The following is a 13,762-nucleotide window of genomic DNA, read 5'->3' as shown; positions in this document are numbered from 1 at the left end:
ATATTCATATATCCACTCTCCCCTTTTTTTTTTTTTGGATTCTTTTCCCATATAGGCCATTACAGAGTATTGAGTAGAGTTCCCTATGCTATGCAACAGGTTCTTATTAGTTATTTTATATATAGTAGTGTGTATATGTCATTCTGAGTCTCCTAATTTATCTCTCCCACCCCCCACTTATCCCCTGGTAACCGTAAGTTTGTTTTCTACATCGTGACTCTACTTCTGTTTTGTAAATAAGTTCATTTGTACCCTTTTTTTTAGATTCCACATATAAGCAATATCATATGATATTTGTCTTTCTGTGTCTGACTTACTTCACTCAGTATGGCAATCTCTAGGTCCATCCATGTTCCTGCAGGTGGCATTATTTTGTTCTTTTTTATGGCTGAGTAATATTCCATTGTATATATGTACATATCTTCTTTATCCATTCCTCTGTTGATGGACGTTTAGGTTGCTTCCATATCCTGGCTATTGTAAATAGTGCTGCAGTGAACATTGCAGTGCATGTATCTTTTTGAATTATGGTTTTCTCCGGGTATCATGTCTTGATTCTACTTCAAGATTTTGGGGTATGAGTTGTAAACATCTAATAAGATTGGGGCGCTTTAAAAAAAGAAGCACACAATCTCTTCTAGACAGAGATGAAACTATTGAATTTTCAGCAGGACAGTCCTGAGTTGTCATACTCTTGTACCTTTTTAATAGTTATTCTGTTGTGTTTGCCTAGTATTATATCCTTGGTGTTTACTATACTATATTTTTCAATAACTTAATCTCAATGGGCATGCTTAGAGTGGTCTTGTGTAATTACATTTCTTTTAAATTTTTCTTAAAGGTTATGGATTAAAAAGTCATGTCAGAACTCATACAGGAGAAAAGCCATATCGGTGTTCAGAAGATAATTGTACTAAATCTTTCAAAACTTCAGGAGATCTACAAAAACATATCAGAACTCATACAGGTACTGGTGTGAAGAAATGTCATATCTAGGCAAGGAGTTCTTAATCTGCAGGAAGGAACTTGGGGAAGTAGTTTCTGGAAGCGTTTCAAGGAGTCAACGTCAAGGGCTTCTCTTAAACTCCCAAAACTCCATGCAATTAGCCATTCGTGCATGTATGCTTCTTTCCAGGATGAGGGCCTGTAACGCTGTTAGATTCTCAAAGGGGTTCATGTTCCAAGAGATTAACGATGGCCCTAGACCACCAACCCTCTCAGTTTTCAGGAATTATCTGAGCAACAGTCTTACTTACCTAGGATTATACATCTACTTAGTAGCGCAACAGAGACCAGAACCTAAGGCACCCAGTTCCTTCTCAGTTTAGTACTGCTTCTTCTGCATTAAGCTGCTTCTAAAAAAAGTGTCTGAACCCCTCACAGCCCCACAGAAAGAAAGGCTTGTTACTTCCTTGTGATCATCTCCCCTGTCCTTAAATTCCTTCTCTGCTTTTCCTAAAGGGTACTTTGTTCTTATCTTCCCTCCCCTCCCCTCCCCTCCTTGTACTTGATTATTTGCAGATTGGTAATATAAAGGTAATTATTTGCTTTGGATCAGAGCTGGAAGAGTTTCAGAAACTGTTGATAAGAGATGCTATTATAAGCTGTTGACTAAGTAGTATAGCATAAGGTCCTTTAGTTTGAGATTTTACTGCAGATGTTTTAAACATAGTGTTATCGCTTTGTCCCCAGATACTTCTAAATATTCTGAGATAGTTTAGCAGATTTTCATGGAGGATTCTTCCAGTCATTAAAGTTTAACTTTTAGTTCAAATATGATCCCAAATCGGCTTTACTTTACAGTGTTCAGGAACAAAGCTGTAGGTCCCTGCTTCTATTTCATTCGTGCTCTTAGTTTTATCTGTTATATCAGAGGCAAGCGTCTCCAAGCTCCTGAGAATAGTAATATATTCAGCAAGGATTTTTGATTCATATTATGCGTTAGACACTAGATTTTAAAAGGACCAAAAATTCTTTTTCTTCAAGTATTATAGAATAAAGTAGGAGGTAAGCTTTTAGGGGATTCTAGGGTTGTTCTAACTTAATCCTTATTCCAGACTCTATTTTTCTTTTGTATTTCTTTATGATATGTATTTCTTTGTCTTCTTTTCTCAGCTCATTTTTTAATATGCCTTTCTGGGTAATTCCATTTTGGAAAGTCATGTAATCAGTGATGAGTTTTGAATACTATTCAGATTTTCCTATGTAAATTTAAGTTTGGAGTAGATGATGCTGTTGACAGAAAAAAAGAGAAAAAAACTCAAAGGGAAGTTCAATACAAAAAGGCTAGAGTCTGAGCATGAATGATCCTAAGCAGAATTGAAGGATAAGACATTTCAATTTTCTGTGTATTTTTGCACCATTTAATGTATTTCCCTTCGTGTTTTCAGGAGAAAGGCCCTTTAAATGTCACTTTGAAGGCTGTGGTCGGTCTTTCACAACATCGAATATCAGAAAAGTGCATATTAGGACACACACAGGCGAAAGACCTTATTACTGCACAGAACCAGGATGTGGGAGGGCATTTGCCAGTGCAACCAATTATAAAAACCATGTGAGGATACACACAGGTAACGGTCTCTAGTTCTTGGTCTTCTGTCTTTCAAGGCTCAATTGAATTCCTGCCTCTCCTATAAACCATTTACAAGTAATCTCTTCCCTCCTTCCTGCCACTAGGCATGGTAGAAATGGATTATGCAACTTGAAAAAACTTCACCTTAGCATTTTTTTTTTTTTTTTTGCGGTATGCGGGCCTCTCACTGTTGTGGCCTCTCCTGTTGCGGAGCACAGGCTCCGGACACGCAGGCTCAGCGGCCAGGCCTCACGGGCCCAGCCGCTCCGCGGCATGTGGGATCTTCCCGGACCGGGGCACGAACCCGTGTCCCCTGCATCGGCAGGTGGACTCTCAACCACTGCGCCACCAGGGAAGCCCCACCTTAGCATTTTTACATTTATTTATTCAACAGTTATTGACCATCTGCTCTTTGTTCCCCTGCCAGGCACCAGAAATACAGAGACAGACAAGATATTTTCCAGGACAGTTGATTTAGGGAGGCATAGTAGACATGATTATTGCAGAGTGTCTATGGATATATATTTTTAACAGCTTTATTGAGATATAATTCACGAACTGTACAATTCATCCATTTAAAGTATATGATTCATTGTTTTTTATTATATTCACAGGGTTGTACAACCATCACCAAAATCCAATTTTAGAACATTTTCATCTCACCTGAAAGAAACTCCATACTTGTTAGCAGTCTTCTCCCACCCTACCCCCCAGCCATAAGCAATTGTGGATTTTCCCATTCTGAATATTTCATATAGATGTACAGTATATGGTGTTTATTGTCTGGTTTCTTTCCCTTAGCATAATAGTACTGAGGTTCAGCCATGTCATATCAATAGTTCTTTCCTTTTTAATTACTGACTAGTATTCCTTTATATGAATGCATCAAATTTTATTTATCAGTTTACCAGTTATTTTCACTTTTTGGCTATTATGAATAATGCTGCTGGAGTATTCATGTACAATTTTTTGTCTGGATGTGTGGTGTTTTTATTTTGGCTGTACCACACAGCTCTTGGGATCTTAGTTCCCTTGCCAGGGATTGAACCTAGGCCCTTGGCAGTGAGAATGCAGAGTCCTAACCACTGGACCAGCAGGGAATTCCATTTTTTTCTTTTTTTTGGATATATGTTTTTATTCCTCTTGGGTATACACCTAGGAGTGGAATTGTTGGATCTTATGATAACTTTGTTTAACATTTTGAGGAACTGCCAAATTGTTTTCCAAAGTGGCTGCAACATTTTACGTTCTCACCAGCAATGTATGAGGGTTCCAATTTCTCCACATCCTAGCAAACAGTTGTTGTTATCTCTCTTTTTGATTTTAGCCATCATAGTGTGTGTGAAGTGGTATCTACCTCATTGTGCTTTTGATTTGTATTTTCCTAGTTTGCTAATGATGTTGAGCATCTTTTTATGTGCTTATTGGCCATTTGTATGTATTTTTGGGGGAAATGTCTGTTCAGATTCTTAGCCCATTTTTTAAATTGGGTTGCCTTTTTTTTGGTTGGGTTATAAGAATTCTTTATTATATTCTGCATACAAGTCCCTTGTTAGGTATGTGATTTACAGACATTTTTTCCTGTTACTGTGGGTTTTTTGTTTTCGTTTTTTTTTCAATTTCTTGATGGTGTCATTTGCAGCTCAAAAGTTTTTAATTTTTTTTTTTTGGCCACGCTTCATGGTTTGCAGGATTCCTAGTTCCCCAACCAGGGATCATACCCGGCCCCCTGCAGTGAAAGCACTGAGTCCTAACCACTGGACTGCTGGGGAATTACCCAAAACTTTAAAATTTTTTTTTTAATTGGAGTATAATTGTTTTACAATGTTGTGTTAGTTTCTGCTGTACAATGAAGTGAATCAGCTATATGTATACCTATATCCCCTCCCTCTTGGACCTCCCTCCCACCCTCCCCCATCCCACCCATCTAGGTCGCCACAGAGCACCGAGCTGAGCTTCCTGTCCTTTATAGCATGTTCCTGCTAGCTATCTGTTTTACGCATGGTAGTGTATATATATCAATCCTAGTCTCCCAGTTCGTCCCACCCTCCTCTTAAAACGTTTTAATTTTGATTCTCCACTTTGTGGTTGTATTTTTTTTTATTTGAAGTATGGTTGATTTATAATATTGTGTTAGTTTCAGATGGTTGTTTTTTTTTTGTTTTTTTGCGGTATGCGGGCCTCTCACTCTTGTGGCCTCTCCCGTTGCGGAGCACAGGCTCCGGACACGCAGGCTCAGTGGCCATGGCTCACGGGCCTAGCCGCTCCGCAGCATGTGGGATCTTCCCAGACCAGGGCACGAACCCGTGTCCCCTGCATCGGCAGGCGGACTGTCAACCACTGCACCACCAGGGAAGCCCAGATGGTTGTATTTTTGATGTGAGTGGAAAGGTGAATGAGAGCGAGATTTTTAATGTATTGTTTTTATTACTGATATTAAGAGTAAACTTGTGATAATTCAAAATGAAAAGACATTTTTGAAGAATGGAACTTTGGTTGCGTAAGTTAGTCTGCATTCTGCAGACCCCTGGATATCTCTGGAAATGTTTTCAGGCATTTACAACAATCCCTTTCCTTTGAAACTGGTACATTCACAAGTTTTGAATACTGCTATGGACAGAGGGGAAGCCTTAAGAGGATTTAAAGAAAATTTGTTTTTTTGGGAAAAAAATCACTCTGTCAATACCATAGAAAGAAGTTAAAGGGAGATGAGACCATAAGCAAGGAGACTGATTAAGGGCCGTTCGAATATTTGAAGTGAGTGAGATGGAGAAGGATAAAAATGAAAGACATTGAAGAGGTAACAGCAAAGGACCTGGTGACCAAGTTAGTCATGAGGAAGGATGTGGAGAAGAGAAAATCCTATTGCACTGTTGGTGGGAATGTAAATTGGTACAGCCACTATGGAAAACAGTATGGAGGTTCCTCAAAAAATTAAAAATAGAACTACCATACAATCCAGCAATTACACTTCTGGGTATTTTAATGAAGAAAACAAAAACACTAATTCAAAAAGATATATACACCCCTGTGTTCATTGCAGCATTATTTACAGTAGCCAAGATATGGAAGCAACCTAAGTATCCATTGATAGATGAATGGATAAAGATGTGATACACATAGGGAGTTCCCTGGTGGTCCAGTGGCTAAGACTCCATGTTCCCAATGCAGGGGGCCCGGGTTCAATCCCTGGTCAGGGAACTAGATCCCACATGCCTCAACTAAGAGTTTGCATGCCGCAATTAAAGATCCTGCATGCCACAACTAAAAGATCGTGCATGCTGCAACTAAAGATCCCACATGCTGCAACTAAAAGATCCCGCATGCCACAACTAAGACCCAGTGCAGCCAAATAAATAAATATTAAAAAAAAAAGATGTGATACACATACAATGGAATATTAGCCATAAAAAAGAATGAAATCTTGCAATTTGTGACAACATGGATACCTAGAGGGTATTAAGCTAAGTGAAATAAGTCAGAGAAAGACAAATACCATATAATTTCACTTATGTGGAGCTTAAAAATAAAACAGACAAACATAAAACAAAAACAGACACATGGATAGAGAAAACAAACCTGGTAGTTGCCAGAGGGGAGGGGGTTGGGGGATGAGTGAAATAGGCGTGGGAGATTAAGAGGTACAAGCTTCCAGGTATAAAATAAATGAGTCATGGGATATACAGCATAGGGAATATAATCAATAATATTGTAATAACTTGGTACGTTGATAAATGGTAACTAGACTTATTGTGGTGATCATTTTGTAATGTATAAAAATATTGAATCAGTATGCTATACACCTGAAACTAATATTGTAAGTCAATTATACTTCAATTTAAAAAAGTATAATTTCAAGACAAAATCACAAAACAACCCCCCTCCCACCAAAAATACAAATTCATTTCCATCTTGACTGTGGTTTGGTGCCACCTAGTGGCAGTTTCTGCTCCAGCCTAAATATGAATAGGGCTGGTTCTCTGAGTTGGAATTGCCTGACATTTCCCTGCCTGGCCTTGCCCTTGTCATATCTCCCCCACAACCATTCCCCAAGATAAGAACTTTAACCTGCCCTGCTTTGAGAATGCAGGCTGGGCAAAGGACAGAAGCAATTTCAATTACTAATGTCTAAGACGTATATTACAGATTACATTTTGATTTTATATTTGTGGTTGGTTTTACTGGTTCAGAACCATGGAAAAAGATGGAGTTAACCCAAGAAAGGTGTAAAATGAGAACAAACTGGGATATGCATATGTATACACACATAAACACATTTTAGAGAGTATATGAGTTCATACTAGTACATCCAATTCCAGCTCATCTTACAGAGCTCTTTTCTTCCCTCATTCCGTATTTGTATGTCCCTTCTTCCATAGTAAGTGCTCTAGCTTCCAACAACATTGACACATTTATTCATTGCTTAATCCTTTATTACACCTAAAATAGTTTCAGAGTTGTTTTGCCCATAGCACTACAATAAACAAGCCTACCAAGAAGAGCTGAAGATTTGTTTGCAGTTTTCCCCACTCCAGCCTGGTCCAAGACTGAGAGCATTAGTCAAATACTGTGTGTATGAGTTACTTTAATTAGTTTATTCTCCCCCTGCTACCCCCGACCCTGGCCCTGGCTCCCATACCCCTTCTAAGTGGTTACAAGTATTCATTTAAACTAAGGTTGGGGGGACTTCGCTGGTGGCGCAGTGGTTAAGAATCTGCCTGCCAATGCAGGGGACACAGGTTTGAACCCTGGTCCTGGAAGATGCCACATGCCACGGAGCAACTAACCCCGTGCGCCACAACTACTGAGCCTGGGATCTAGAGCCCGTGCTGCGCAGCAAGAGAAGCCACCGCAATGAGAAGCCCACACACCACAACGAAGAGTAGCCCCCACTCACTGCAGCTAGAGAAAGCCCAAGCACGCAATGAAGACCCAGTGCAGCCAAAAATAAATAAATAAATAAATTTATAAAAGAAAAAAAAACTACAGTTAGGTTAATTTGTTCCAGTTTGCTCTCAGTGTTAGATTCCCCCCACTACATATTAACAGTGTCTAGATATTTTATGATATTAAATAATTATTGTTAATTTTGTTATTTAAAAACATCCATCTTTTATACAATCTGAAATTTATAGATGAGATAGAATGCTATCTGGAGCTGTTTCAGAATAATCCAGGGTGGGAAGAGGGGGCAGAAATGTGTGGTGAATAAATGAAACTATATTGGCCATAAATTGATAGTTGAAGCTAGATGATTGGTACATGGGGGTTTATTGCACTGTTTCTCTATACTTTTGTGTATGTTTGAAATTTTCTATAATGAAAAGTTCTAAAAATATATGTACTGCCTACATTGTTCTCAGACTGTTTCATGGAAAAAGAATTACTTTGTATTGAGTTGTTTTTAGTGAATATTTAATAGCTTTTGATTGGATGCAAGAAGTCAACTGAAGTTAATATAAAATGTGTGTCCTTTTAGATTTACTGAAGTGTCCAAACTATGTCTCATAGACTTTTTAGAAAATCTTTGTTTATTATCCTTATAAAACCCTTAGGGTGGGATTTCCCTGGTGGCACAGTGGTTAAGACCCTGCGCTCCCAGTGCAGGGGGCCTGGTTTCAATCCCTGGTCAGGGAACTAGATCCCACATGCATGCCACAACTAAGAGTTCACATGCCACAGCTAAGGAGCCTGCCTGCCGCAACTAAGGAGCCCTTCTGCCGCAACTAAGGAGCCCATGTGCCACAACTAAGACCCAGTGTAAATAAATAAATATATATATATTTGGGGACTTCCCTGGCAGTGCAGTGGATAAGACTGCGCTCCCAATGCAGAGGGCCTGGGTTCAATCCCTGGTCATGCATGTGGGAACTAGGTCCCACATGCATGCTGCAGCTAAAAGTTCGCATGCCACACAACTAAGGAGCCCACCTGCTGCAACTAAGGAGCCTTGGAGCCCCAACTAAGGAACCCGCCTTCCACAACTAAGACTTGGCGCAACCAAATAAATAAATAAAAATTTTTAGAAAATAAATAAATAAATATATTTTTAAAAACCCTTAGGGTAAGCTACATTAGTTATACTAATAATTGCATTTATTATTGCCATTATTAGGAAAGTATCACTAATGATATCTAGATTATCTAGTTACAGGTAACAATAACAGTTTCACCAAATCTTAGAGTTAACTGGGCGATAAACATCTCCATCCTTATTTTTCACATCCCTTGTAATTAAGGGGAAAGTAGTATTCAGGCATGGGATGAGACTCAGGGTGCAGACCACCTTTTGATCCAAGTTGAAACCATAGTTAAGGAGTCTTTTCTTGTTCACTGCCTCCTAGCAGGATAGAAAGGGATTTGACAGCTATTTATTTTTGCCACTAGAGGTTCCCTCTCTCTGCCCCCTCCCCCACCCCCTCCCCCCTCCCCCCACCAGAAGGTATGGAATGATTATGCCTTCATAGGTAAAAGTTGATTTTTTTGTATGTGTGTGCTGTTCTTAGGGGAAAAGCCATATGTTTGTACAGTCCCTGGGTGTGACAAAAGGTTCACAGAATATTCCAGTTTGTACAAACATCATGTTGTTCACACTCACTCCAAACCGTACAACTGTAACCACTGTGGGAAGACATACAAGCAGATCTCCACGCTGGCCATGCACAAACGGACAGCTCACAATGACACTGAGCCCATCGAGGAGGAGCAGGAAGCCTTCTTTGAGCCTCCCCCAGGTAAGGGTTTTTTCCAGTACGTCTATGTCTGTGTTTGAAAATCAACAGTTATGAACGTAATTTATGACTTAAAGCATTTTCTCAAATCATAAAGTTTTTCAAATAGTCACACAAACATATCATTTACAGCTGTGATAATTGCTATCAAAGAAAGGCGCTTAATGCTCTGGGATATAAGAGGGGAAGTTAGTCTAGTCTCGTAGGTCAGAGAAGGCTCCCCTGAGGAAGTGATTTTTGGAGAGATCTACAGGGTGAATAAGGGTTAACTTGGTGTAGAGTCAGGGATGTGGGGGGTTGGGGGGGTGGTAAACAGGGAGCAAAGGCAAGAGAACGATCCAAATAGAGGGATTGGCACAAGCGAAAAGTCCTGAGGTGGGAGAGAGCACAGTAAATCGGAGAGACTGAAAGAAGCCTGGCCAGCATGGCACTTCTGCTTGGGAAGGTGGTATGAAATGAGACTGCACAGCAAGTCAGGGGCAGCCTAGACTATTTGGGTGTATTAAGATGTTGGTCTTAATCATAAGAGCGGTGAAGCACTCCCAGATAACTCTTAGTTGATTCATGTGCTATTCAGTAGTGTTGTTGGAGACAAAAACATTCATTTCAATAAGGATAAACTCTTGGAAAAAATATTTTAGAGAATTAGATTCTATGATTTCAGTTAAATAAATCAGCATAGTTAAACAGGTAAAATGAAGTAGGTTTTTCTAAAACAAACAAAAAGAAACATATGTTGTCCTATTTCATTGAGTACCTCCTAAATGGAGTAAATTTGAAAATTAAAACATCTTTACCCATTCTTAACAACTAGTATTGAAGTGTTGAAAAACATTTAGGTAGGAAAAAAATGGTTGGAGAATAAGGAAAAGAACAGATCATTCACTGTCTACTCAGATAATTCCCTGGAGTTCTAATTTGTCTTTTCAGATATCAGTCATGTGATAGTAAGAAAATAACAATTCCTTCACTCTTCTATTTTTTAGTTTTTTTATTTTTGGCCACGCCACATGGCTTGTGGGATCTTAGTTTCCTGACCAGGGATTGAACCCAGGTCCCTGGTAGTAAAAGTGCCTAACCACTGGACCACCAGGGAACTCCCCCAAATTCCTTCACTCTTGAATGCTACGCTGTTTTCTAGCCAAAGCAGTGTAAGTGTGCATTGTTAGATATCACAACAGCTGCTAAATGTTACAATTAGAAAGCAGACTTTCATGATGTCAAACTTAGGTTTAAGACTGTTCCTCTTTTAAGCTTCCTCAATCTCTTCCTTAAATGTTGATATTTCAGATTGTCAAAATTTCTTGTGTTCTAGAAGATAATCTATAATAATATACATTTTGTTAAAAAATTAAAGTAAGATTGTTTTTCCAAGAATAAGGATGGGTTTATGTTCCTTTTCTCCCATATGGTCCCCTAGGTTTTGAACCCATTGGAATAATGGTATAATAATAAATATAATAAATAGCCATGGAACAGAACAAAAAGAAATGAAGTAATGAGTGTCATAGAGATTACACCATGATGACTATAGCTGTATGAGTGTAGGCATCAACCATAACTTTGAGAAGTACTCATAAATTAGCATATAAAGTCCTCCTTTGAAGGAAAAAAAAATATTTACCCTTTTTCTGGCATCATGAGAGGTGGAAAGCAATAGAAGAGAGGGATCAATAATCTTCCTGGTTGCCAAGTATGGCAATAATTGACTATTGAAATTGCTGTTTACTTGCTGGTTCTTTGTGAAATAAAGAAGTGGAGGGGGGCTCCTGTTCTGTTACTTACTAAATGGTTAACCTTAACCCAGATAATATGCCATTACGTTGTCTTTACACAATGATGTCACTGTGTACTCATGACTTATAATCAGTCACTTGTGTTAAAAGAGTAAGTAACTTAGTGTTAGTACGTTGTGTTTACATACCATTCTGGTTTTGTGGTTAATGTTTATGAAGGTTGTCTTATCATTTTTAGCAGCTTCTTAAGTGACTGCAAGGACTTAGTGCATACTTGCCATGTTGGAAGGGTTATTTGCCAGTTAGTCTCCCTGTACAGTTCCCCCACTCCCTGCCCCAGCACACATGCATGGTATCACATAATTACTCCAAATAAGAGAATAAGCAAGGTCTCTCAAAATTAGAACAGTTACACTTTATGTGGAAAAGTTTGGTTTGGTCTGCTTTGATTTGGTTTGGCTTTGCAAAAGAGGAGGTGGAGAGATTGGCAGGAGGTGCTGGAAGCCATTTTCATGGTTTAGAATTTAGGGACTTCCCTGGTGGTCCAATGGTTTAGACTGCACTTCCAATGCAAGGGCCTCAGGTTCAATCCCTAGTCAGGGAACTAAGATCCCACATGCCACATGGCCAAAGAAAAAAAAACATGATTTAGAATTTAATACACATGCCATTTAACTTTTGTCAGTTTTCTCTGTAATATTTAAAATCTCCTCTGTTTTCTAAACAGCTTGGTTGTTTGATCAAATGAATAATTCATTTGTTTTAAACAGGTCAAAGTGAAGATGTTCTTAAAGGGTCCCAGATCACGTATGTTACAGGTGTAGAAGGGGACGATGTTGTGTCTACACAAGTAGCCACAGTAACCCAGTCTGGGTTGAGTCAACAGGTTACACTCATATCCCAGGACGGGACTCAGCATGTAAGTACCCACCAAAAGTCAAACAAGTTAAATAATATTTCTCTGAGCCTGGGCTTGAAAGGCAGGTTGGGTCCCAATTGAGGAAAGCCTTGAATTGGGGCACAGAGTTTGGAGTTTAGCTTGTAGGCAGTGCTGGATCTCCTGGAGGCTTTCTAGTAGCCTGTTGAAAGCGACTACCTGCAGGGAGATTAGTAAAGAGAGAAGGTTTGTGACTCTGTAGAATTCAAATGGTGTTATGGGTATTGTTCAAATGTGAGGTGGTGAAGGTCAGAACCACAGTGAAATTGAGGGCTTGAAAAGTAATAGATCCATATGAAACCCAATTCAGAGAAGGGATAGGATTGAGAAGTCAGCAGAGGTTTGGCTGAGGTGACGAGGACATCATTAAAAGATCCTGGCAAGTCAGTGATGGGCACATCTGTAAAATTTCCAGAGTGTGACTCTCTCCCTACCTGGAATCATGGGAGTTCACTTAACTAGCTTCACAGAATTAATAGAAGAGGTATCTTGATTTCCCCAGGAAAAGCAATATAATGGCTGTTGTTCAATAGTCAAACTTTTCATTGTTTTCTAGATGCCACTAGCCTAAAATAATTCAGACTTGATTTCATTTTTAAGCTCTAGCTAAGGTTGTCTTAATAACTGGTGGAAATAGACATATGGGGTTCTTTATCCTTCTATATCTACCTCTTCCATGGAGAACTCTCTTCTTACCTGTCTCTCTCGGACCTTTACCTCCCATGATTAATTTGCCCTCTGTGTTGATAACTGTTAATGTGCTGATGTTAGCTAGAAGGCAGAACGTATTCAGGATAGGAAAATAAAAAGCACTTGTACCATCCCATTCATTCCTCTTCCCCTTACTTTTGACATCACTAATTCTACACAACACTCTTTGTCCACTGATTGGCATATAAGATTTAACATATTTACTAACACAATTTTAATTCAGCATCAACCCTAAGCCTTTTTTAAAAATTAGGTCATCACAGATAGGCTCTGTGGAGGTCATTTGATCTAACTTCCTTCCCTTCCTATACTGGAGAAATTCCCTCTACAGCAGCCCCCATATAGATGAGGCAGTTTCTCTCTGAAGAGACGGTCTGTTCCATTGCTGGATAATTTGAGGGTTTATCAGACTGAAACTTACCACTGTGTCATCCACTCATGGCTTTTCTCTGACCATATAGAATGTGTCTAATCCCTCTTCATATGTTTTAAAGCAGCTATTTTCCCCATCCCAATGTTGTATTTTCTCTAGATATAACCTTCCCATTTCCTTTAGGGATTTCTATTCCATTCCTTCGGTCAATTAAAAAACAAACATTTATTGAACCCAATGACAGATATTTTGGTAAAGTTAGTGTGGGGGGTACTGGAAGGGGGGGTATCGTAGTCTAGTAGGAGAGGGACGTTCCTAAAATGAAAAATAATTTCTCATAATGATGGGTATATAATCAACAGGTATGTAAAGTGTTGTGGCAACCTGGAGGAAGGGGTAAATGATGCTTCCTGAAGGAATCTTGGAGGCCCTTGTAGAGAATGGCCATTCAGCTAGATCTTGAAGAATTTTTATGAGTTAGCCAGGCAGAGAGTGAAGGAAAGGGCAAAGTCACAAAAATATAACAGAATATGACAGTCCCGGGGATGCAAATGATCTGTTGTGGCTGGAGTGCCAGATTTGTGTGCTGGTTTGGAAGTAGTGAAAGATGAGTCTGGAGAAGCTGTTTAAGGCCAGATGATGAAAGGTCATGAGTGCCATGTAAGAAGTCTGAACTGTAGTGATGGGGAGTCACTGGGGATT

At 39.3% G+C, this 13,762-nt stretch overlaps 1 protein-coding gene across 6 annotated transcripts in view; it reads left to right on the top strand.

Annotated features, from left to right (window-relative positions):
• The window catches only part of ZNF143 (zinc finger protein 143), a 54,882-nt gene that overhangs the window by 27,956 nt on the left and 13,164 nt on the right, over positions 1-13,762 (top strand). For all 6 annotated transcript variants that reach the window (XM_067749940.1, XM_067749939.1, XM_067749938.1 and 3 more), the window contains 4 exons: positions 842-967; positions 2,391-2,570; positions 9,079-9,306; positions 11,810-11,958. In XM_067749940.1, coding sequence (XP_067606041.1) covers positions 842-967; positions 2,391-2,570; positions 9,079-9,306; positions 11,810-11,958 — 683 coding nt within the window. The remainder of the gene's footprint in view (positions 1-841; positions 968-2,390; positions 2,571-9,078; positions 9,307-11,809; positions 11,959-13,762) is intronic.

The sequence above is a fragment of the Pseudorca crassidens genome, chromosome 9, assembly GCF_039906515.1.
Source record: "Pseudorca crassidens isolate mPseCra1 chromosome 9, mPseCra1.hap1, whole genome shotgun sequence".
Lineage (NCBI taxonomy): Eukaryota > Metazoa > Chordata > Mammalia > Artiodactyla > Delphinidae > Pseudorca > Pseudorca crassidens.
Note: the sequence above shows the minus strand (reverse complement) of the source record. Positions and strands in the feature narration are given on the sequence as shown.